This window comes from Gigantopelta aegis, chromosome 11 (genome assembly GCF_016097555.1).
Source record: "Gigantopelta aegis isolate Gae_Host chromosome 11, Gae_host_genome, whole genome shotgun sequence".
Taxonomy (NCBI): domain Eukaryota; kingdom Metazoa; phylum Mollusca; class Gastropoda; order Neomphalida; family Peltospiridae; genus Gigantopelta; species Gigantopelta aegis.
The window spans coordinates 8817479-8845198 of NC_054709.1; the positions used below are offsets into that span (position 1 = coordinate 8817479).

General features: G+C 38.3%; 1 protein-coding gene across 1 annotated transcript; it reads left to right on the forward strand.

Moving 5' to 3' along the window:
- The first annotated feature begins 391 nt into the window (after window positions 1–391).
- LOC121385442 (myeloid differentiation primary response protein MyD88-like) lies at window positions 392–26229 on the forward strand. Its single transcript, XM_041516124.1, has 8 exons — window positions 392–493; window positions 6845–7272; window positions 9792–9866; window positions 14051–14119; window positions 18839–19031; window positions 22964–23055; window positions 24463–24702; window positions 25838–26229. The coding sequence occupies exons 2-8, from the start codon at window positions 6924–6926 to the stop codon at window positions 26053–26055; spliced, it is 1236 nt and encodes a 411-aa protein (XP_041372058.1). The 5' UTR covers window positions 392–493; window positions 6845–6923; the 3' UTR covers window positions 26056–26229.
- Window positions 26230–27720: the final 1491 nt, after the last annotated feature.

Genomic DNA, 27720 nt, shown 5'->3' on the forward strand with positions numbered 1-27720 from the left:
CCCTAAACAGTGACCTGACCGTGAACTTGGAAAATATTGTTTTCGTTTCACTTTATTATTATTATTATTTATTATTATTATTATTATTATTATTATTATTATTATTATTATTATTATTATTATTGTGTAGTGAGACTATAAAACTAATCCTTTAATTACGACTTATCCTAATTTAACAAAAACAAACATAATTTCTATAACTTGCTGTGGTGTATAAATGAATGAATGAATGAATGTTTAACGACACCCCAGCACGAAAAATACATCGGCTATCGGGTGTCAAACTATGGTATATGCAAAACATTAAATGCTGTCGGATTGGGGCTTAAACATGTAAATTCAGTACATTTAAAGTCGATATTACGACAACCATAATCCATATTAGAAAAGAGGTCAGAACACTTCCGGGTTCATCTAGTTGTTTATCTGAGGGCTTTCTCCTGGAACTGTGGTAATTAACGACAGTCTGTGAAGTTATAGCTCATTATACCTGGTAAATATTGCAGTTTGTGAATTGAAAGGTTCAAGTATTACGTTTTTACATGACTGGTTAATAATAATTGTTTAATTCCCCCCGCCGGCCAATGACATATGACAGCCGCATTGACTTTGGCATGTGTCCATAATAGAGGTATTGAGACATACACATGATACAGATATGTTTAATGTATAACGTATTTAAATTTAATTACATCTATACCCCTTGACACAATTAGGCATGATGCCACACGTACAAAAGATACTTTTAAAATTTCCAATTTATTGCTGATTGGGAAATGTTTTTTTTATTGTAAATATTGTAATGCGGGTTTTTGGTATATTTACACTCAAAAAACTTTTTTCCAATGAAAAAACGTCACTAAAGCAATACCTATTGTTCAAAACACACCTGTTAATTGTGATTGGAGCTTCATAAACTCTAAAATCTGTTCTGTCCCGTATTTGTGAGGTGTTTTGATTGGGAAATGTTTGTTTTTTTATTGTAAATATTGTAAAGCGGGTTTTTGGTATATTTACACTCAAAAAACTTTCCCAATGAAAAAACGTCACTAGAGAAATACCTATTGTTCGAAACACACCTGTTAATTATTTTGTATAGTACAATCCCGAAAGCTGCTCATCCAATACCGTTAACGTTTACTAATAAGACTGATATTTTTTTCATTTCAAATCATTTATTTATATATGAATCATATAAACATGGCATGGTATACATTGGGCAACATACATAATTAGAATATAAAATGGTAAGGTCAGACACATAGTAATAGTAATGATGACAATGATTATATACGTGTAATAATTGTGATATAAGCAACAGATCAATACAAAAAAGTGTGGTGTCTTGGGTGTATTTTTGGGGTATCTTGGGGGTAAATAGTCGGATCCTAAAATCTGTCCTGTTCCGCATTTTACAAACAAGGCGGAAACGGTGTATGCATATATTTAGGACTGACAACAATATTTGTGCTTCATGTAAATTGTAAATCATATAATATTAATAAACTGTCAATAAAGTATATATGAAACAAAACTTATTGGATACAATTTTGGCAGAATTATGATTTTTGTGAGGTTTTTTGATTGCGAAAAGGTTTTTTGACTGTAAATAGGCCCAAAATCGTGTTTTTGGCATATTTCGGGTGACCGTCCACAACCTGACAGTCAATGTTAAATTGTTGAAAAAAACAATTGTTGAAAAAAATTAGGGGAGGTTTTTTTATTATTGCTCTCCTAACTTAGATTAATGGAAACCTTTTAAGATAGTACCGTATAATATTAATAGGCCTACCATATAATTTCACGTGGTACCATCGACATCCCAAACTGCGTTCACCTAATGACAAAAACCCAAATACGATATTTACGGAAATGCTATTTTACATTTTTCAGCTACGATACGTGAAACAACATAGATTGCAATCAATTAACGTAAAAAATCAACAATGTGGATGTAAAACAAATCCATTCTAGTTAATAAAAGTGAAACACACTCCGGTAAACAGGAAAGAGTGCGACGTTTCTAACTGCGTTCAGGCACATGCATTTGCAAAAAGTATCATACCGCATATGTATGGTTCATCATTTTTCATTTTATATGGCCACTGCATGAAAAAAATTATGTTTCTTAACTATGCATATTTGACGAACACTTTGTTTAATATTTTTTTTAAAGCAAAAATTCAATTTGTCAAGCATCCGGTCCGCGTTTTATCAACAGCCATCACTAACACTTGTTGTCAATTCTGATAGGCATTACGTTCATACCAGTGAATAGGTTGTAAAATATAATTTTATTAATAAATTAATTCATAATTAACACAATTTATACACTAAAATTATTCACAATTGTTATCAATGGATTATGAATACTTTTCACTACAGTAGAGGCACAAAACTGTAGCACACCTTTTGCAGATCAAATATAATAATTGAAAAATTTTTTCTAACAACAGGGCAGTGTTCAAGATTAATGGTATCCCGATATCCTGGGGATACCAGAATTTAATTTTGGATACCAGACTTCAATAACCCAGTATCCCACCAGGATACCATATAATGTTGTTTTTTGTTTTTCAATCCTGCATTTTTATTTTTCACTGAAACAATGAAAGTCATCATTTACTGGTGAAGTTAAGTAACAGTGTCGTCCAAGTTTGTTATGATGTTATTTATGAATTTCATTTAAGTGGGATACTAAATTCTCAGGTGGGATACCAGATTTTAAAATGTTAGTACCCGGTATCCAATTTTTAATCTCCAACACTGCAGGGGTGTTATAAATCATAAAAATTAAATGCTTTGGCCTTGTTGATTTTGCACGTGTGAGGTCATGTAACACGGACCAAATGTTAACTCATCTTTTTCCATTTTAAGTCAATTTCTACGACTCGTGAGGACCCGATATCGGTAATTTTATGGAATAAACAAAAACGACTTAGTAAAATTAATGGTTTTAGGGGTTTGTAAAGTTTTGTATTTAGATACTTACTTGTTTGAACTTTATTGTTAATGAAAATGTTCTAGAACTATGAAGAAAAACCTCACAAATGAATGACAAGGAGATGACAACAAATCAGATGTTAAATGCATGAATCGTCCACGATAAAACAAAATTAACAGAGTTGGAAGCATAACGCAGTTAGGGACGTTGACGATAGATGTGAGAGGGGTGCTAATTAATTACTCTCAGTGCAGTAGGGGGTGGGGCACAATCACTAGTGAGTGGGTCACAGCCTCTAGTGGGGGGCGGAAGGCACAAGACATATTTTATTCTTTATTTATATAGATTATAGAATACATTTTCGTCAAGTGGACGGGGAGTGGGGGGGGCTGTGCCACCCTGTACCCGACCCCATCCCCACACTCATTTCCTATGGGCCCGTCTCATCTGATCTTAGATAACGCATACAGCGAACTCTCTACCATCGTCGATAACCACATGGCAGCCAGATACTGTGTCTAAATTCTACGCCTCTATGCGAAACGAACCTGTGCTGTACTTTCTTGTGGTGATGTAGAGCAAAGTGTGTTCCCATGTGACACGTTGGTGCTGGTTAACAACATGTAAGTTTAATCTCATGACTGGACTCGGGAATAATCAAACTAAAGCTCTGTGGCATCAGATTTAGGAAACAATGTGTATTTTATACACAGTAGCTGGCTACCATTTGGTCGTTGATGTTTGCCAAAGTATTACACACATTTCCCTCAAGCCCTCCTCTATAACATATCACCGACCTCGGTGGCGTCGTGGTTAGGCCATCGGTCAACAGGCTGGTAGGTACTGGGTTCGGATGCCAGTCGAGGCATGGGATTTTGTATCCAAATACCGACTCCAAACCCTGAGTGAGTGCTCCGCAAGGCTCAGTGGGTAAGTGTAAACGACTTGCACCGACCAGTGATCCATAACTGGTTCAACAAAGGCCATGGTTTGTGCTATCCTGCCTGTGGGAAGCGCAAATAAAAGACCCATTGCTGCTAATCGGAAGAGTAGCCCATGAAGTGGCGACAGCGGGTTTCCTCTCAAAATCTGTGTGGTCCTTAACCATATGTCTGATGCCATATAACCGTAAATAAAATGTGTTGAGTGTGTCGTTAAATAAAACATTTCTTTCTTTCTATAACATATCAATAAGAGGAGGGCTATTCCAAACTCTCCCCTCAACCTGTACTGTCTTATAATATTTTCAGCAGGCCGTATTTTTATGTTAGCAGAATATATTTCTTTTGGCCTGCTACGTTTTAAAAAATAACAGAAGGTCATATTTTACGTCCTATTTCGAACCCTGTCATACAAATAGCATGCATGTGAATATATGTAGTTCATCAAAATAAACCTGGACATTGAAATAAGCATTGTGTCTGGTAACCCATTTACAGGTTACCACAAAATATAGTCTGGTTAGTGTTTTCCCTAGCTTGTTTTAGCATGGTGCAGCACCATACCTCAGTAGTCTAGCACCATCTTGCCTCAGTAGTCTAGCACCATCTTGCCTCAATCAGCGCCATGCTGCCCTGAGATTAAACAAGCCTTTTTCACTAATTAATTCTAAAACTGACTGTATAAAACACCCAAAAAGGTATCATTAATGAATGAAGTATGCCTTTTATATATTTTGCCATTCATTTATTAAGACCACCTCAGTGGCGTCATGGTTAGGTCATCAGTCTACAGGCTAGTAGGTAATGGGTTCGGATCCCAGTCGAGGCATGGGATTTTTAATCCAGATACCGACTCCAAACCTTGAGTGAGTGCTCCACACGGCTCATTGGGTAGGTGTAAACCACTTGCACCGACCATAACTGGTTTAACAAAGGCCATGGTTTGTGCTATCCTGCCTGTGGGAAGCGCAAATAAAAGATCCCTTGCTGCTAATCGGAAAGAGTAGCACAAGTAGTGGCGACAGCGGGTTTCTTCTCAAAATATGTGTGGTCCTTAACCTTATGTCTGATGCCATATAACCGTAAATAAAATGTGTTGAGTGCGTCATTAAATAGAACATTTCTTTCTTTCTTTTTTTTCATTTATTAAAGCAAACATATAAATTACATTAATGTTTATTTTAATTAATTTTTTGTGTATTTTTAATGAAAAACAAGTGCCCCGAAAATGGTGAAAATGCCCCAAAAGTGTTTGGTCTACCACGCCTTGCTTAATTTCTAGGGAAATCACTACTGGTAACCTATAGGTTACCACATCGGTATGACAAATGAAATCTTGGAAATAAATTTATCTAGTGGGTGCTGCTTAAACGCGGATTGCCAAAATTGCTTGCAATTGCACAAGTGCACACGAACATCAGTGCAATTTTGTACGAGAAAACAAAACGCAGAAGTAACTTCATCTAGTGGACGCTGCTTAAACGTGGAATGACTATAATTGCTTTCAATTGCACAAGTATGTGCAAACATCGATGCAATTCCTTATGAGAAAATGAAACGCGAAAGTCCGGAATGCATTGCCTGGTTTTAGTTCGGAAACGAAACTACTCGTTGAAATTTTTGTTGAGAACGAAACACTGTTCTCGACTTTTCTTACATGTGGTAACCTCCTGGTAAGTGGTTTCTCGACTTATTTCGATGCCTGCATATATCAAGTATGTCAAGGTTTATTTTTATGAACTTGCATGTGACGATATTGTGTCTAGTTTTTACGTTTATAAGCATGATAAAAGACACTCACAAGTCACGCTAACTAGACTAAAAAAAATTACCGGCCTCGGTGGCGCAGTGGTTAAGCCATTGGACGACAGGCTGGTAGGTACAGGGTTCGCAGCCCGGTACTGGCTCCAACCCAGAGTGAGTTCTTAAGGGCTCAGTGGGTAGGTGTAAGGCCACTACACCCTCTTCTCTCTCACTAACCACTAACCAACTAACAACTAACCCACTGTCCTGGACAGACAGCCCAGATAGCTGAGGTGCATGCCCAGGACAGCGTGCCTGAACCTAAATTGGATATAAGCACGAAAATAAGTTGAATTGAATTAAATTGAATTAAAATTTGTTGTGTATTTTTTATATTTTATGGGTAGGGACAGGGCTTCTAGATTATGGTAGCCCTAATCCTAATCCCATGGCAAGTGTGAATAACTACTATATTGCCATGCCTGACGGCTGGTGAATTGTTTGGGTCAAATGTTGCAGTTAAGTCTATTTTGTAAATATGAATATCCAGACCCAACCCAGCTACCAATGTTAGTGTTTAATAAGCTCTATACCCTTCTTTAGTTGACATACCAAATTATTACTGTGAATAAAATTGTATTAAAGGGGACATTCCTGAATTTGCTGCATTTTTAAGATGTTATCGACTAACAGAGACTTTTTAATGACTGTAATTACATATCATATATCCTGGTATTTTTCTGCACCAAATATTAGTGGCTGTACTGTATTAAACATGTTTCTGATCGTTCTAATATTTGTACTAGATTAAATTTCATTTTCTTTCCTAAACATTATTTTTTTTGTACATACAAATTCTTTGAAGACAAAATCCAGTTTGGGCTTCTAACAAATATTAAGATGACCAGAAACACATTAAACATACAGACACTGATATTCTAAACAAGAAAATGTATTTAATATGTAAGTTTAATCATAGAAATATTTTATTAGGAGGAAACATCTTACAATGCAGCAAAGTCAGGAATGTCCATTTAACTTAAAAAGTAAAGTAGGGCTCCTTAGCGTTTAATCGTGGCTAGTAAAAGTTTTGAATCACTGATCCCATGACTAGTGGATTTTATATAAATATTCTAGAAGCCCGGTATAAGCATGACAAAGTACAATCACAAGACCTGTTTGGCTAAAAACATTTATGTATTTTTTTTCTTCACAGAATTGACTGTTGAAACGTTTTAAAGAATATCGGTCTCAGGTGACCGAATAAGGCAGCCTGTCGGCTATTTCAATAGACCATGGAAGAATCGACGCCAGAGTCACTGGATGTGATTCCTTCAGAGCATAGATCTGTTTCTCTGCACGCATTACGGGTTTCTTCTCGTAAAAGACTCTCTCTGTATCTGAATCTCGAAGGACGGTTACCAAACGAGGATGGGGTTGTGCCAGATTTTAATGGCTTGGCAGAACTCGTTGGATTTTGCTATCTTGAGATTAAAAACTTTGCCCGCGATCGAGACCCGACGGCAGCCTTGATCGACGAATGGAGTTCTCGTTCCAATCTGAATCCAACCCTCGGACGTCTCGTCGATTACCTCGGACAGATGGGAAGGGAAGATGTTTTGACCGACTGCAAGACTAGCATTTGTAAGTAAGGGGGCATACTTTTAGTACGTACGCATTTTGGGGGGGGTGGAGCGGTTGAAAATTTAAGAGCCATTTTGCGTACGGCGGGGGGTGGGGGGTGGGTGTTATTAGAGTAAAATTAAAATATATATATATAGTTAATTTGATTATTTACTGACGTTCTAGATCGTCGGCGCCTGTTTTGTTTGCCATACTAACCCTTTGCGTCATTCCACTGCATGACCTTTGTGTCATTTGACGCACGCATGCATGGCCAAGAAAATGGCCTCCGGTGGTGATAATTATGACAAATATTCCCAACTTTTGAAATGTATTAAATGTGTAAACCCAACCAAGAAGGCGGGTGAGGTTCAGGAACTTGCCGCGGCCGAATGGAAGTCGCTGAAGGATGACGATTCGGCCTTTAGCAGGCGGATTCTTCAGTTAAAAACAGAGGAAGGGAGGAAGAAGACATCGCTCCTAAACTTTTGGGCACAGTTGCCAAAGTCATCCGCAAGTAGCGATGGGAAGAAGGACAAAGGAGAAATTTTTATGGGCACTTCACGTGAATCTTTCCCTGTCGATAGTAAAACGATACTCTAGTGTAAGTCCCACTTACTCACCCCTGCAAGAGCTAGAATCAGGACTAGCATTTGTAAGTAACTTACTCACCCCTGCAAGAACTAGAATCAGGACTACCTCTGGTAGTCGCCAATGGCGAATTTTAAAAACAATTGACAAATTTTATTTTAAGTTGGCGAGGCGTGTTAGAAACTCCTGTGTTATATGAGCAAAACTAGTTATCTACCTACCTCAGGGCTCGAACTTAAAAATTTGTCTCCCACAGTAATTTTTAAAAAAATTGCCGTGGGTGAAACAGTCGACCGATGGCAATTTTGAGCCTGCCTATGGCAGTTTTAAAAAAAAAAGACATTTGCAGCAAATAAACCTGACTGAAAGGCTATCTTGTTATATGTAGACATCTTTTAAATGTGCAAATGTTAAATACTGGCAGATAATGTACACCCGGTGTATATATTTCACGATTGTTGAGGAGCTTTATCGACGGCACAAAATTGTTGCTTGCTACTTACGGCAATTTATATCTCAATGACGGCAATTGCCATCAGTGCTGCCATTAAGTTTGAGCCCTGTAACTCCCTACCTACCTACCTACCCACCTAAGTTGGTGAAATGATTTTACTACATTTTATTAGAAAATAACTGGTTTTCTGGCAGTTTTGAAGTTTAATAGATAATTTAGCAAAACTTTGTGTTAACCCAGAGCTTGGCCTGCATGGGCGTGGCCCAGTGGTAAAGAACTTGCTTGATGTGTGGTCAGTCTAGGGTTGATACCCGTCGGTGGACCCATTATGATTGGGCTATTTCCCGTTCCAGCCGTAGGATGTGCTATCCTATCTGTGGGATAGTGCATATAAAAGATCCCTTGCTACTAATGGAAAAATGTAGTGTGTTTTCTCTCTAAGACTACATGTTAGAATAACCATATGTTTGACATCCAATAGCTGATTATTAATAAATCAATGTGCTCTACTGGTGTCGTTAAACAAAACAAAAATTAACTTTATCTCCATGGCATTTTTTTTGCCATGGACTATATAGGATTTGTTTTTACTGGATTGCATGGGTGTGTGTGTGTGACAGCTTATACATTGTTGAACCGTGGCTATAGCGCTATATGATTGTTTTATTTTCAGTAAAATGTTCAAATGTCCTACAAGTCAATTGAAGTGTTTTGGTCAGCCTGATAATGAGATATTTGTAGATATACATATATAGAGCAATCATTCCGATAGTTTAATCAAATTTTCTCCATCATTTATACTGACAAAATATACTACTATTACTACCCTTTTTTTGTGCCAAGTGGCCTAATCCCACACAAAAAAACCTATATCGATTCACTTGGGTTTGAAAGAGGGCATTTGGTCTTGGTGACAGATTTCTTAAGGTAAATTATGTTGTTATTAAAGAAAATTATTTTAATTCTATATCACATTAAATATACATGTAGCCTATTCTGACACTTATATAATTAAAAGATTAAGATTGAACTAGTATGTAACTTTGGACTGACTATGCTGAATATGATATTTATAGAATATTAAACAAGCTTCCATTTCATATCATGTTTATGTCCCGAGCTCATTTAATATCCTATAAATAGAAGTCAGAGTTACAAGCATGTGAACACTAAAATTTGCCGTGGAAAATGCTGTGGACACTATTTTTCCCATGTAGTTCGTTTTTGCCTTGGTCATTTTCTTAATTGCAGGATTTGGTTGCTTCACTTGTGGAATGTGTTATGATTGCATTCAAAATACATGTGAAAAAGTATATTGTTTACAAGCACAAATTTAGGTAGGGTTTGGGTGGAATATGTCCATGACTTCTGTTTTAATTAAAAAACTTACATTCAGCAATAATCATGAGTGAACCGTTTTTAAGTAAGCAAAAAACAACAACTTGCACCCATCTTGGATTTTCCGCTAATTTGATTATTTTTGTTCTCATTTCAGTGGCAGATATCGAAGTGTATCTCAGAAGCTGTGATAGTAACAAAACGCAGAATCACCTAATTCAAGATGACACAGGTAACGTTATCTGTTCAGTTACGAATTCATGGTCCAATTTCACAAAACATTGTAAGACCTAGTTTTGCACGTAAACGTAAATCTACGACTAAAACACAATTCTTATTACTATCATAGTACAACAAATATAGTTTTAAGTACACATATTTCATATTCTTTTGTCATTAAAATGCTCCATCTTCCGTATTGATGTAAATTTCTGTGTGAAATAGATGCCAAACATGTGTAAACGTATGTCTGGTATAACTGCTAGTCGCAGACGTAAACTTATGATGTTTATTGAAAGTGGCCCCTGGACTTTTATCAAAGTGGATGGGTGGGACGTAGCCCAGATGCTCAGTCAGTCTAGGATCGATCCCCATTGGTGGGCACATTGGGCTATTTCTCATTCCAGCCAGTGCACCATGATTGAGGCTATCAAAGTGCTGACTTGTATGTGGAAGAGTGCATATAAAAGATCCCTTGCTACTAGTGAAATTTTTTTTAGGAGGTTTCCTCTCTAAGACTGTATGTCAAAATTACCTAATGTTTGACATCCAGCAGCCAATGATTAATAAATCGGTGTGCTCTAGTGCTGTTGTTAAACAAAACAAACTTCAACTTTTTTTGCATAGAGGAGGCTTCCAAAACCATACATGAGAACAAAGGAAAAACAGATGTTTTGCACTTACATGTCTCGAATTTGGCAAATCAGAGGACAAGGCCATTTGGCCAAGACCAGTGGAAATATTTTTGTATTAGGACATTATGGCCAGAAAGCAGGGCAACAAAGCAAACTTCCACAAGTGTCTCAATATAACACAACAGCTAGCACACATTCAAAATAAAGAAATGTAAAAAATAAAACAAGTTTCTCGAGTCCAGTTTGTAATGTTTGTTTTATTTAACGACGCCTCTAGAGCACATTGATTTTTATCTTATTGTCAGCTATTGGACGTCAAACATTTGGTCATTCTGACATATTTCTTTAGAGGAAACCCGCTGTCGTCACATAGGCTACTCTTTCCGATAAGCAGCAAGGGGACTTTTATATGCACTTTCCCACAGACAGGACAGCACATACCACAGTCTTTTGATGAACCAGTTGTGGATCACTGGTTGGAACGGAAAATAGCCCAAACTGCAAATGGGTCTACTGAGAAGGATCGATCCGATGACCGACCGCTTCACAGCCACTTGAGCTACATCCCGCTCCCAGGGGGTACTGTTTGAGTATGATGATCCGTTAGTGCCATACAAAATAACACACGGCCAGTTTGGCCGTGAGACTGTGATTATTTTTGAGGACATTGAGGCATATGACTAGGTCATTATGGCAATTTGCCATATGGCTGCCATTAAATTTCAGGAGCCCTGCAGGTCTTAGGAATTTGCCATATGGCTGCATTAAGTTAGAACATTACCAAAAGAAACGGCAATTTGCCTGGCTGCCATTAAGTTTCAGGGGAGGCATATGAGGGTTGATTACGGCACCGTCCAGAACCCCCCCCCCCCCCCCCCCCCCCTGAATTTTACCCGTACTGGTATTTGACAGCACTTAATAAAATTCAGTATCACCCAAGTGTCAATGTAACAATGTTAGAAACCAAATAATCATGGTATAAAATATACTGAGGTGTTTTAAAACTTTTTCTCTTCATTATAGCCATACAATTGGGATTTTTTAACTTTCTTAATAGCTAGAGGCAGATCCATCCTATCCTAAAATTAAATATATTCAAGTGCCTTTTTTTATCTTGGGGTTTCTTCTCTATGACTCTTGTCAAAATTACCGTATGTTTGACATGGAATAGCCGATGATAGATAAATCATTGTGCTCTAGTGGTGTCGTTAAACAAAACAAACTTTTAACTTTTTATTATCTGGTTTTTAAAACAAGCTATTGGGTTGACCTTTTCACACATTCATTTATGTGCCCAGTGTTTCTGCCAGAAAGAAATGTTTGGGTATGGCGCTATGGAATTTAATACAACTAAAGTGAGATCTCGATAACCTGGACTCCAGTAGTCCGGAAACCCCACCTTACGGACACCCAACATACAAAACAAACTCTCCACCATATAAATGTGTTCGTTAATCCGGATATTCAGCTTCCTGAACCGGATGACCATTATCCAAAACAATTTGTAAAAAATAAAGACAAATTGCTTCAGTTGACCAGACATAATTTCTTCCAACTGATCATTTAACTAAAAAAAAAAGGTGTAATTTGCTACGAGTTAATCAACCATGGCCAGTAAGAAGGGCTTACTCCCAATTGGTCGAACTGCTAAAACAACAACAGATATGGTTCAGTGGTCTTACTGACATGCATGTTGTTACCTCAGTCATTATAATGGACTGTTCCAGATTGTTTGGAAACTGATTATTATTGTATAGATGGTATAGATATCGCTTAACGCATAAAGTATGCAAATATGACAAATATCGAAATAATCCATGTATTGAATGTAGTTAATGTCTGTAAATAATTTTAAAAGAAGGTTTCACAAAAAGCAAAACATTTTTCAACATTTTAAAATATTCATTCTTTCAAGTACACATACAAGTACAAATGTCCACTTAAGCAGCAGTTTCTTTCAGAATGCTACACTGGGAACTGGGAAACTCTATTAACGTGCCCCTATCCACGAAGGTTCAGGCACGCCCACCACGGATTTAGCCTCTGACTTCGCCAGTGACTAACTCCGGGGGGGTAAGTTTGAGGTGGGCGGAATTTGGAAAAAAGCCATTTAGTAAAGTCAGCGCGAGCGCGGACCAAATAGCAGACACTTCGCAAACTTGAAGTACACCGAGTGGGAGCCGTGTTCTGATTGGCTGAATTTCGATTCCTCGGTGAATGCTACACTCACAATGTCACAATCACTGCAGCTTGTATAAACATGAAGAGGCCATGTTCATTACATACACAGGTAATCAGGTAGTGGTTATATAACAGATGAGTACTTATTTTTCGACCAATTGGGAATTCAACCATATGGGACGACACTGTAAGAAGCAGTATCCACTTAGACTACCATGGCCAGTAAACCCCAACCCCATGTGCCAAAGGTTAAGTCTCACAACTCCGAGTATCTTTAATTGTTGGTTCATTGTTCAATAATTTTCCTTCACCATGGGAATGATATGGTTCACTGATTTAGCATACCGTTAACCGTTAACATGTTCATTGTCTTTATAAAATTAAAGGAATAATTTAAGACCAATTGTTGTTGGTAAAACGTAACTGTATATTATTTTTACACTAATCTCAAGATATGAAAATGTCACAAAAATACAGCCTTTAAATTGAAAGCAAAATGTTGTTGCAAATAGATTTTAAAATTCAAAATATAGTTAAGAAATTACTTTTAAAATGGAATTGTTTTCTTAAAATATTCATTTAGAATTATTTTTCACCAATAGATGTGTTATGATTAAAAACATTTTTTTTTTTTATACAATCTATATTTGTTGCTTATTTCTTTTATTGGTTTGCCATTCAAGGGAAATAAGTCTCCAGGTATGATTCAGTACTATGGAAATTCTATAAACCAGACATTTTAGGAAAAACCATACTGTCCAGATTATCGAAGTCTCACTGTACAATCAACGGGGTGGGGGGTGGGGGGCTCCCCAAGAAAGAAAATGGGTTACATTTAGGGTTAGGGTTAAGAAAATCATACAGTAATGATAAGAGTAATTAATTTTGTAAAAAGGTTAACTTAAAAAAAAATCTGCAAAATATTTTGGGTATGGTGCTATATCCATTTTACCCTGGGGCAGAAACTATTTTCCCTGTGGCAGAAACCCTGGCCATTTTTCCCCTTAGTTCCCACACCCTATTCTGGGGAGGGATGTAGCCCAGTGGTAAAGTGCTTGCTTGATGCGCGGTCGGTTTGGGATCGATCCCCATCGGTGGGCCCATTGGGCTATTTTTCGTTCCAGCCAGTGCACTACGACTGGTATATCAAAGGCCATGGTATGTGCTATCCTGTCTTTGGGATGGTGCATATAAAAGAACCCTTGCTGCTAATCGAAAAAAGAGTAGCCCATGAAGTGGCGACAGCGGGTTTCCTCTCTCTATATCTATGTGGCCATATAACAGTAAATAAAATGTGTTGAGTGCATCGTTAAATAAAACAGTTCCTTCCTTCCTTCAACAAACATTCTCTTCTTTTACAGTCTTCTTTGTTTCATTTCAGTTTCTCAGAGCATTATAGACTACACCGATCACCATACCGACGAAACTAAAACCATGACAACCGATGATGGTAATGTTTTGTTGTTGTTGGGTTGGGGTTTTTTTTCAAATAACTCTAGTTTTAAATATTTTTATGAAATTCTTATTATAGACCCTTTAAGGTGACAAACCCTAGATTTTAAACTATGCTGACATGACACACAATGAAAACGCAAAACAGATATTTTTCAATATTTTGTTGTGATTAATGAAAAATATATTTATTGGACTTAAAATAACAATTTATGAGAGGAAGCCATTGATTAGTACTTTAGTCTGGGTTTTAATCCTGGTTCTGTTCTAGTTACACATACAATAGCAGAAACACACAAAATGGTGTGAAATGCATTCACTACATGCTCAATCATGCTGCATGCAATGCACGTGAAATGCCAGTATGTGGACACTTAAAAGTCACGTAACGGTGTCATATTCCTCGTCACATTAAGAATGCCACAACTCGGAGAAGAACAAAGGGAGCGAGCGTTGGGCATGGTTCAAGGGGTGACTTCACAAAGCCAAGTTGCTAGGACCTTCAGAGTCCATCCATTAACTATTGGATGACTTGTTGAACGTCATCAACAGACCCGGAGTGTCTGTGATCGACTTCGACCTGGTCAACGTCACGTTACGACCCCATGCCAAGATTGGCAGATTCGACGACACCACCTCTGTGACTGGTTCAGAACTGCGACGATGACAGCAAGCAACACGATAGGACGTTGTGGAAGGCATATCCATCCGATGACGGTCATCCGTCAACTCAGAACGGCTGGACTCGGATGCAGACGCCCGTATAACGGTTACATCATGACACCACAACATCGTGCTGCGAGACTACAGTTTGCTCTCCAGAATGGTAATCATCTACCAGCCTTTTACTGGAGCATTGTTTTCTCAGATGAGTCCCGTTTCTCTGTCTCCTTTGCCGATGGAAGAGCACGCGTGTACAGGCGACTCCATGAATGGTACGCTGACGGATGTGTGAGGGAATGTGATCGGTTTGGCGGCGGTTGTCTGATGGTATGGGGGGGCAATCAACTGTGATTTCAGGAGTGATCTCATCATTGTCCACAATGCCCTTACAGCCCAGCGTTATGTTGACGTTATTCTAAGACCAGTTCTCCAGCCACTTTTGCGCCATCACCGAAGACCAGGAGGTCCCCTTATGTTTCAACAAGACAATGCCCGTCCACATACTGCAAGAATTACCCAGGCATTCCTGCAACTAGCCGGTATCACCATTATGAACTGGCCGGCTGTTTCACCAGATTTGAACCCAATTGAACACATGTGGGATGAGTTAGGACGTCGTGTACGTCACCGCCAGCTACCATCGCATAACGTCGCTGAGCTTGCACAGGCATTGCAGGAGTAGTGGAGGAACATTCCTGTGGCTTATTTGAGATGTTTGTGCCAATCCTTTCCCCGTCGTCTTCACGCATGCCCGTGAGGCCAATGGTGGACACACCAGATACTGACCTTGAGATGGGGGGGGGGGGGGTGAAGGGGTTTGAACTTTTCGATTACGAATGCAACTCGATTACTGATGATAACTGGCCATGTTTCCATGTGAATGTATCTCATGAATACCAGTCATTAATGTCTTATTACATTATCCATCAATTCATTAATAGTTTGTCGTTATTTGCAATGAAAAGTTGTTTTTGTGTTTTCATTGTGTGTCAGTATATATATATATATATATATATATATATATATATATATATATATATATATATATACTCTTCAAAAAAAGAAACGCAAAAGGGTACAAATGGGTTATAACTCCGATTTTATGTTTCCTACCGGTTCATGCTTTGTGAATATAAGGTCATTGCATGTCCCAAACACATTCCCACGGTTACATTCGATAAAACGCAGCTACTGTACAATAAAGTTCCAAAATGTGAATATTCGCAAAAACGCAGCCACGTGCAAACCATGTCACCACTGCACGTGCGTTGTCTGCACGTGCAACATGAACACCGACAGTATAAAAGTGCAGGGTGTTCGCTTGCCTGGCCTCTGTATCTGGCCGACAGTTGACAATCCAGGACATGCCACGTCTCAGTGAACCGCAGAGAAACAATGCCATCGGCCGACTAGACGCAGGCGAATCCAGAACGGCCGTTGCCAGGGCAGGACCGCTACATCCGGGTACGCCACCTTCGGGAACGATTGACTACTGCCACCTCCACAGCCGCAGCAATACCAGGTTTGCGCAGCATATCCGACCAGACCGTACGGAACCGCCTACGTGAGGTAGGAATTCGTGCCAGACGTCCAGTTCGAGGTGTCATCTTAACACCACAACACCGTCGACTCCGACTGCAGTGGTGCCAGATTCATCGACAATGGCCTCAACTGCGATGGAGACAGGTGTGGTTCAGTGACGAGTCCCGATTTCTGCTCCGACGTCATGATGGAAGATGTCGCGTGTATAGGCGTCGTGGTGAACTGCGGCAAACTGCGTGCAGGAAGTGGACAGATTCGGCAGGGGTAGTGTCATGGTGTGGGCAGCCATCTCACACACTGGCAGAACTGACCTGGTCCACGTGCAGGGCAACCTGAATGCACAGGGCTACATTGACCAGATCCTCCGGCCACACATCGTTCCAGTTATGGCCAACGCCAACGCAGTGTTCCAACATGACAACGCCAGGCCTCACACAGCACGTCTCACAACGGCTTTCCTACAGAACAACAACATTAATGTCCTTCCTTGGCCATCGACATCACTGGATTTGAACCCAATTGAGCATCTATGGGACGAGTTGGACCGACGCCTCCGACAGCGACAACCACAGCCCCAGACCCTGCCCGAGCTGGCAGCAGCCTTGCAGGCCGAGTGGGCCACCATCCCCCGGGACGTCATCTGTACTCTGGTTGCTTCAATGGGCAGGCGGTGCCAGGCAGTTGTCAACACACGCGGAGGCCACACCCGGTATTGACTCCAGATGACCTTGACCTTGGTGGTGTGTCCTATCACTTACTCACAATGGACTAGAGTGAATTGTGAACAATCCTGCAACATTTGGTAATTATCGGACTCACCATTCAATAATTAAATCAATTCTCCAAATGTTACGACAATGTGGTTTTGCATTTCTTCTTTTGAAGAGTATATACATGTTGTATATATATATATATATATATATATATATATACATACATACATACATACATACATACATACATACACACACACACACACACACACACACACACACACACACACACACACACACACACACACACACCACACACACACACACACACACACACACACACACACACACACACACACACACACACACACATACATACATACATCAATACATACATACATATATAATATATACATACATACATACATTATCCCCTGTACCAGTGCGTTAATATCTATGTATGTAACAGTCAACCTCAACATACATACAATATATAGATATTCATACATCAATACGTACTAGCCAGTGCCAGCATAGTGCATTACATTATCCATCAATTCATTAATAACATGTAGTTTGTCATTATTTGCAATGAAAAGTTGTTTTTGCATTTTCATTGTGTGTCAATATATTACTGTGGGGGGGTGGGGGGGTTTGTTGACTATTTGATCCATTTTTGATATTTTGACATTTAGTAGAATCTGGTTTTAAATATTTTGTGAAAATCTTATTACAGACCCTTTAAGGTGACAGACTCTAGAGTTTAAACTACTGTGGGGGTTTTTTGGTTTTCATTACATGGAGTGGGACGTAGCCCAGTGGTAAAGCGCTCGCTCGATGCGCAGTCAGTCCAAGATCGATCCCTGTCAGTGGGCCCATTGGGCTATTTCTCGTTCCAGCCAGTGCACCACGACTGGTATATCAAAGCCATGGTATGTACTACCCTGTCTATGGGATGGTGCATATAAAAGATCCCTTGTTGCTAATCGAAAAGAGTAGCCCATGAAGTGATGACAGTGGATTTCCTCTCTCTATATATGTGTGGTCCTTAACCATATGTCCGATGCTATATAACCATAAATAAAGTGCGTTGTTAAATAAGACATTTCCTTCCTTCCTCTCTCTATATATGTGTGGTCCTTAACCATATGTCTGACGCCGTAGAACCGTAAATAAAGTGCGTTGTTAAATAAGACATTTCCTTCCTTCCTCTCTCTATATATGTGTGGTCCTTAACCATATGTCTGACGCCGTATAACCGTAAATAAAGTGCGTTGTTAAATAAGACATTTCCTTCCTTCCTCTCTCTATATATGTGTGGTCCTTAACCATATGTCTGACGCCGTATAACCGTAAATAAAGTGCGTTGTTAAATAAGACATTTCCTTCCTTCCTCTCTCTATATATGTGTGGTCCTTAACCATATGTCTGACGCCGTATAACCGTAAATAAAGTGCGTTGTTAAATAAGACATTTCCTTCCTTCCTCTCTCTATATCTGTGTGGTCCTTAACCATATGTCTGACGCCGTATAACCGTAAATAAAGTGCGTTGTTAAATAAGACATTTCCTTCCTTCCTCTCTCTATATCTGTGTGGTCCTTAACCATATGTCTGACGCCGTATAACCGTAAATAAAGTGCGTTGTTAAATAAGACATTTCCTTCCTTCCTCTCTCTATATCTGTGTGGTCCTTAACCATATGTCTGACGCCGTATAACCGTAAATAAAATGTGTTTTTGTGCGTTTCCTTCCTTCCTTTTTCACTATGTGATCCATTTTTTCATATTTTGACATTTAGTCGAATCTGGTCGCCCGACCTACTACGATGCCTTCGTGTGCTACAACCCCGAGACAGATGACTTGCAGTTCGTGAAGAAGATGATCAGCATCCTAGAGGGATCCGACTTCAGTCTCAAACTCTTCGTTCCCTGGAGGAATGATCTGCCTGGTGGATCCAAATACGTCATTGATGCCAAACTCATCCAGGACAGGTTGGTATTCCAGGGGTTGAAATTTAATTTTTTTACCACTATCCCAAAGGAATAGTGAATTTTAAAAAAACACTATTCCGTCTAAAAATGTACTATATCCCTTCAATTATTAATGTATCACTAGTTTTCCTGACTGTGCTACGTCACCCTGTACAACATTGCATAATGAACAATTGTTTATATACCAGTCTATGCATTACTGCGTACTAGCTGGAATTACAAACGAACTCACTCCAAACATTAGTCTCTATCAAAAAGACGTTTATTTTGTACCGGTAAGTGCATGAGAAAGGTCTTAGTAGCGCGAGGATTTGTTCTGCAGAAAAATGTAGCTGAAGAAAAAGCGTGATTTTCGGTATTCCGTGCTTTATTTTCACTTTCATGACAGAATATTGGAAGAATTATTTTACTATTCCGTTTCGAAATTTACTATTTGTGGAATAGCGTAAAATTCGACCCCTGTATTCAGGGACAGATGCAAGATTTGACTAGGGAGGGGGGTATGCAAAGTTTTTAAAGGGGTTACTAACAGTATTCCTGAGTAAATTAATAAGCATTATGTATATATTTCTTTTTTTTTATATTTGGAGAGTTATTTCCCTTTGGTATGACCAGACCCAGTCACTGGCTAAGTCAGATATTGTGCTCGGGAGAGACGTGCTTCAACCTTAATTGGATATAGGCACATCAATATGGTATCCAATCCAATCCTTTGGTATATGGAAAAGTTTTAAGTTTGTCTTGTTTAACGACACCACTAGAGCACATTGATTTATTGGCTATTGGCTGTTAAACATTTGGTAATTTTGACATATTGTCTTAGAGAGGAAACCCACTACATTTTCGATTTGTAGCAAGGTTTCTTTTATATGCACCATCCCACAGGCAGGATAGTATATACCATGGCCTTTGTGCACTGGCTGGAACAAGAAATAGCCCAATAGAAAAGTGGTTTTGTCTTGTGAATTGCATATTTATGTGGGATACATGTCTCACATGTGACTTTATCCTGTCTGGAATATATCCTCTGGGGAAATTCAGATGATGTGCCCAAGATAGACGTGCTTTAACCTTCAATGGATGTAAGTACGTGTCAAATGGTTGACTGGCTGACTGGCTGGCTGGCTGGCTGAGGTATTTTTATCTTGTATATTCAGGTATGAGAAAATAACAGAATCCTTCATATGTGTCCATGTGGGACAGGGCTATTCCACCCGAGGGTACATAATTTGTTGTCAGGGACATGGCATGCCCAGTTCCTGACATCATATTATGTACCCGAGGGTGGAATATCCCTGTCCCACATGGATACATAATGGAGGATTATTTGTCTCCCATCCAGTAGATGAAAAACAAGCATTTTGGGAAAACGTGAAAAACCTACTCTCTTTTTTTGTTGTTGTATCTTACAATAAAATAATCATAACCATTGAAAAGATCTTACACCAAAATGGTTTATACTAAAAGTTTAAACCAAAAATGATAGTATAATTTCATTATGACAGCAGCAAGGCTCGCGCTGTCGGTAGCCAAATTAGCCATTGGCTAATTTTTACAAAAAATGGCTAATAAAATTTGCATGTGCAAAGCCATTTTCTATCTTCTAATGTGAACAAAGTGTTACATAATCTATCTGACACCTCAAACATAATAATAATACCAAATATTCAGTTAGCGTAATAGCGATCTCGCGACCAGTAACGAGAAACGATGTCATCCAGAATACAGCGTAGGCCTAATGAAGTTTGATTATTTTAATAATCACGGTTATTAACATTAACAGCATGCATTCAACATGTATAAAATCAAAGTTTGTAACTTGTTATTTTAACTTTGTAAAGTCTTTGAACCAAAGTAATAAAAACAGACTGACAGTGCGTGTCAATTTGAATATACATGCCAGTTCAGGGCCGAAAGACATGTAAGCTGTCCAAAGGGCTGAGTTCAGCCAGACCGAGCGAAAAAAAAACGTTCGCTTGACTGGTTTGTGTGCTTCACGTTAAACCAAATGGACACGATGGACACCAATCAAATAGTTCGTGAACGTTAGGAAGAACGTTCATTGGCTGAGCTGAGAACAGCTCTCGGCACAAATATACGTCACGCTTCAGAGTCAGCTGACACCCACGTGTCAAGAGACCTCGTTGCGGACATTAAACAATACGATTACACAGGAGTAAATCTTGATGTAAATTTGTAGAAAAACAATAGTTGTTTGCATCAATGAATACCTAACTGCAGTTTCGGTTATTTCTTTGTCTTTGTTAATTTCGTACCCATTGTCGAGAGCACGCATGCAGATCGCGATCGCGGTAAATGAACATGCAGGATTTATACAAATTTGCTGTTAAACGTACACTGAATAAAATTAGTTTACAATAATCATATTTGTTAGATATAGATTTGTAAGACTCTAAGGTGAAATTTAATAAGTTAGCTGGATTTTAAAAAGACCGTAAAATGTTTTTTATTATTACATGTGTATTATTATTATTATTATTATATATTTTTTTATGATTTTTTTTTTTTTTGGTAAATGTGTAGTCAGCATTCTTAACCTAGGTATTTTACAATCAGAAATCAATAGCATTTAACACGACGCTGAAATCAACAGCAACAACATGGTGCAAATTATGAAATTGTTGGGGGTGGCGAATTGATGGGTTACTTTAAAAAAAAAAGTAAAAAAAAAGAAGAAAAAAGCAATTCAAACTAACATAAAGATAGCTATTTCAAGAAATAATGAGCTCTATATGAGCGTCACCCCCTCCCCCAACTGCTGAAAAATCAAAGTAATATATTAATTGCCCCTACCCCCATTGCTGTCTTTGATTTTGATCAGGTAATACGGTTTTGTTATTCAGATTTATTCCAATTTGTACACAATTAGCTAAAAAAAAAATGCATTTTCATATTCATATATAAATACTCTATACAGTACTAGGTAAAACAATGTTGGCTAAAGCATTTTCAATATGGCTAATAAAAATTCCATTTGGCTAATATTTTGGCTACAGGTATTTTTGATCCAGGGTGAGCCCTTCAGCAGGTTTCCTTGTTTTTATGAAATATAAAAAGCATTTCTTGCGTTATTTTTCCGTTTACGTGACGTCACCCAATGTTAATTAACAGCTCAAACAACAGAAGTCACGTGGTCATGCAAGACTGATTTATTCCGCATGGACTGATGTCATGGAATATGCCTGCTTTGCATGGCTAGGGATGGGAGAAATGTTTTATCTTTCTGGTATAAAATATGAAAGTGTCTGTAAAATCACGGAACCAAAATTTTGTTTCCCACGATTATTACAGTGAAACCTCTCAAGACCAGACCCTCTGTAAACCAGAATTCCCTCAAGACCGGACCCTCTGTAAACCGGAATTCCCTCAAAAACGGACATTTCACCGAGTCCCTTTTTAAAGTCCAGGACAGAACTTAACCTCTGTAAATTGGATCCCTCTTAAAACTGGACATTTGTCTTGGTCTCAAGGGTGTCCGGTTTAGAGGGGTTTCACTGTATATCGAGTACGACTATTCAACAAAAATAATATATATATATATAATTATTTTTCAAAAACTGTGTCCGATGGGTTACCATGATCACAAGGCACGGAACCGAAAAACATGAAATCTGTAACCCTATGCAGACACGGTGGAATTAAGTAGACATTGAGGGGGGCGGGGGGAGATGCTGACAGATTGAGGGCACAAAGCAACATTTCTAGAGGGATTCGGGCATATGCTCCCCCATAAACGTTTGAAAACTAGATGTCCTGAAATGCAATCTCCTGCATTCTACAAGTAAATTTCATCTCTGCCATAAGATTTACTACCAACAATATATATTTTTTTCTTCAGAATTATCCACTGTGCCTGCTATGGCCTGACATAAGATGAGATAGCTAAGCATGTGTTTTGTTTTATATTCCAGATGTCGACGATTAATCATCATACTGTCACCACAGTATCTCAAGAGTCCGGCCTGTGACTTCCAGACTAAGTTCGCACAGAGTTTGTCACCAGGTGGGTTATTTTAACAGGGGTTTTTTTCTTCAAACATCTCCAAACAAATATTTACAGTTCAGGGCCATTAGTAGCAAAGGATCTTTTATATGCACCATCCCACAGACAGGATAGCACATACCACTGCCTTTGATATACCAGTTGTGGTGCATTGGCTGGAACAAGAAATAGCTCATAGGTCATTGCGACAATTTGCCAAATTCAAGTCCTGTGGTATTAATACGGTAATGTCTTAATTAAATGGCTTCCCATAATACAAGTTAGGGGAGTATTTAATGACCTCATATTTCTTCACGACTAGGTCTCATGTTTTGTTTCAGGATCTTGCAGTAAGCGTCTAGTTCCGGTTTTCATCGAACCGTGCCAGATTCCCCAAATACTGCACCATGTGACTGTGCGATGTTGACCGTATTACACTATTGTTTTATAATATTATATTTGTTCCCTCATGTTATTGTTTTATCTTTATTCCCTAACATTATTGTTTTATGGGGCGGGATTTAACATAGTCGGTTGAGTGCTCGCTTGAGGTGCTTGCGTTGCTGAATCAAACCACCTCAGTAGATCCATTCAACTGATTGGGTTTTTTTTCTCATTCCAACCAGTGCACCACAACTGGTCAAAGGCAGTGGTATGTGCTTTCCTGTCTAGGAAAGTGCATATAAAAGATCCTTTTCTGCATTAGGAAAAATTTAGGGGGTTTACTGATGACTATGTGTCAGAATTACCAAATTATTGACATCCAATAGCTGATGATTAAGGAAGAAAGGAACTGTTTTATTTAATGACGCACTCAACACATTTTTATTTACAATTATATGGCATCGAACATATGGTTATAAGGACCGCACAGATATTGAGAGAGGAAACCCTCTGTTACCACTTCATGGGCTACACTTTTCATTTTAGCAGCAAGGGATCTTTTATATGCACCATGCCACAGACAGGATAATACATACCACGGCCTTTTGTTGCACCAGTTGTGGAACACTAGCCGGAACAAGAAATAGCCCAATTGGCCCATTGACGGGGATCGATCCTAGGTTGATCACACATCAGGTGACCATTGTACCGCTGAGCTGTGTTCCATCCCTAGCCGATGATTAATTTAATCAATGTGCTCTGGTGGTGTCGTTAAACAGAACAAACTTACTGATTGTTTTATATGTTTTGTTTCAGGATCTCGCAGTAACCGTCTAGTTCCGGTTCTCATTGAGCCATGCCAGATACCTCAGATCATGCACCACGTGACTGTGCGACTTCATGAAGAATGACCTTACTGATTGTTTTTCAGTATTTTTTTTTTTCAGGTTGTTGTTTTTTGTGTGTGATGCTGACCTTATTACATTATTGTTTATAATATTATGTTTGTTACCTGATGTTATTGTTTTATATGTTTTGTTTCAGGATCTCGCAGTAAGCGTCTAGTTCCGGTTCTCATCGAGCCGTGCCAGATACCCCAGATCCTGCACCACGTGACTCTGTGCGACTTCACAAAGGACGACCTCAAGGAGTGGTTCTGGCATCGACTGGCGAGTGCCGTGCGGGCTCCGATTGAGCAGAAAGACATGGGCATAATCTCGTCCGTTGCCAATGTCCAACTCAGTCTGGACCTATCCAGTAGCACCAGCTCCTCGGTGAAGTCTGGTATAGTCAATGTTTTATCATTTAGTATACACTCATTTCATAGTGTAGAGCGACCCATACATGGTCAATATTACTGTGAAGTCTGGTATAGTCAATGTTTTATCATTTAGTATACACTCATTTCATAGTGTAGAGCGACCCATACATGGTTAATATTACTGTGAAGTCTGGTATAGTCAATGTTTTATCATTTAGTATACACTCATTTCATAGTGTAGAGCGACCCATACATGGTTAATATTACTGTGAAGTCTGGTATAGTGGAATGTTTTATCATTTAGTACACACTCATTTCATAGTGTAGAGCGACCCATACATGGTCAATATTACTGTGAAGTCTGGTATAGTGGAATGTTTTATCATTTAGTATACACTCATTTCATAGTGTAGAGCGACCCATACATGGTCAATATTACTGTGAAGTCTGGTAGAGTGGAATGTTTTATCATTTAGTACACACTCATTTCATAGTGTAGAGCGACCCATACATGGTTAATATTACTGTGAAGTCTGGTATAGTGGAATGTTTTATCATTTAGTACACACTCATTTCATAGTGTAGAGCGACCCATACATGTGTGAAGTCTGGTATAATGGAATGTTTTATCATTTAGTACACACTCATTTCATAGTGTAGAGCGACCCATACATGGTCAATATTACTGTGAAGTCTGGTATAGTGGAATGTTTTATCATTTAGTACACACTCATTTCATAGTGTAGAGTGACCCATACATGGTTAATATTACTGTGAAGTCTGGTAGAGTGGAATGTTTTATCATTTAGTACACACTCATTTCAGAGTACTTTTTTTTTACAGGTACCCATACATGTTCCAAGCACAAGGCTACTTGACACAGTGGTACTAGATGAAATAAAATTGCATACATTTTTAGCCCAGATGAAACTATTTTTTATTACATCCTACACACCCACATTTATAACCAATCACAGGACTTGTGGTGTTCACTTCTCTATCAAACGTTGGGTGCACCTCGAACTTTGAATCAGCCGGAAGTTATTTGGTTAAGTACTACCTGTAAAGGGTGGTTGTGGGGTGGACATGTATTGCTTTAGCGGTACTGTCAGAATTCTTGTTATTCTTAATGATTGTTTCTCTTTTTTTAGTATACAGATTTGCTGAGCATTGATGTACCAATGACCCAGAATAACTCTCCTAGTGGTCCATCTCCACCCAGCATGTCTGCTGGTTCGTCTCTACACAGCATGTCCGCTGGTTCGTCTCTACCCAGCATGTCTTCATCGTCGTCGTCAGAGATGGGGTCAGTCAGTCCAGTCACGAGGAAAAAGAAGAAAAATGCATTTACGAAACTGTTTTCTCAGAAACACTGAACAAGCGGCTCACAGCTTTTCCCATCAGAGAAACCAGCTGCATCAACCACAATAATTTAAAGGGACATTCCTGAATTATTTCTACGATTAAACTAACATATTAAATATATTTTCTTGTTTAGAATATCAGTGTCAATGTGTTTCTGGTTATCTTAATATTTGTAAGAAGCTCAAACTGGATTTTGTTTTTAAATAATTTCGTACGTACGAAAAAAAAAACACACATTTGAAATAAAATGAAATTTAACCTAGTATAAATATTAGAACGATCAGAAACACATTTAATATACAGCCACTAATATTGTATGTCAACTATTGACAAATTCCGAATGTATATAAAACTTTAGGGCCGAAATTTCTGAAGCCTGTTTTTCTTAAATGCAGGTGTTAAAGCAATGTAAATGTGTGTAGTTACATGTGTGTAAGTCAGGTGTTTAAGCAATGTTGGCAAATTATGGTAAGCGAACCATGAACCACGAGCAAGATTTTAATGTGGGAGCCTACAATGTAATTGCAAATTTTAAAAGTTTTATAAGCACTATAAGCAAGGGCCTTGTCTTAAAATACAAAACATAAGTTGATATTTTATTGTACAATAGATTAGATAAATTGAATATTTATTTTTAGTTGTTTAGGTTATCATAATATAATAATATACTCATGTATGATATATTGTACAGAACAAAGTGTATTTTGCTATGAATATATTCATCTGAGATTATATATTTTGTATGTATATATTTTTCGTAATCCTAATCAGGGTTTGAAATTTAAGAGTTCAATGATTTATGATCCTTGATTTATTTTTTATTTTTTTTAAAATTTAAGAAATAACGAACTTGTCTTTAAAGAAGACATTTAGTGCCTGACTATTATAGGTATAAATCCAGGGGGTGGGAGGGGGCAGGGTGCTGGAAATTCACAACCTGAATTTTATTGTGCTCACCCTCACCTCCACAAATCTAATTTTTAATGGATGAATATAATGAATTTATTTCCTTCTAATAAGTGAGATGAGTTTCTTCTAGAAAAGATTACCTTATTTAATGTTATTTTATTTTAAAATATTGTAGGTAGCTTTGTTAAAAACTTGCACCACCTGCCTAGAAAGATGATGTGTCTGCCCCTGTTATTGTATATATTCTGATGTGTGTTCTTCCACACTGCCTGGGACTAAAAGGGATATTGTCATTGTCATAGCAACCAATCTTGCCAGTACATTGTACTACTAGATATAAAATCATTACCTGGTATTTATTCTTTGTCTTCTAGTAATGTTTTTTTTTGCGGGTCACTTAAAGCTATTCAAGTTCTTAGACTGTAACTGAACGTTGTCCACCCATTTCAGCCAATCGCAGACTTTTATTTTATCTGTTTTAATCATGAAGAAGCTGTCTTAATTCGTAGTGCTGCATGCTCCGCCCATTTGAGAGAATGAACCAATGAAATGCCATCTAAATAGGTTCGCTTCACTCCTTACATCATAATGCCTTCGAACCTTCATATTACTTTAACATTGAAGAACATATTTTGCATAATAATGCATTTGTTTCATAACAATTAAATCGTGAGTGTGTACGGTGAGTTGCTATGATCAAATTGTTTTATTCTTTAACCTTTTGGCGTATTTGTTAAATGTTTTAATTGCTTAATTATTAGCTATAA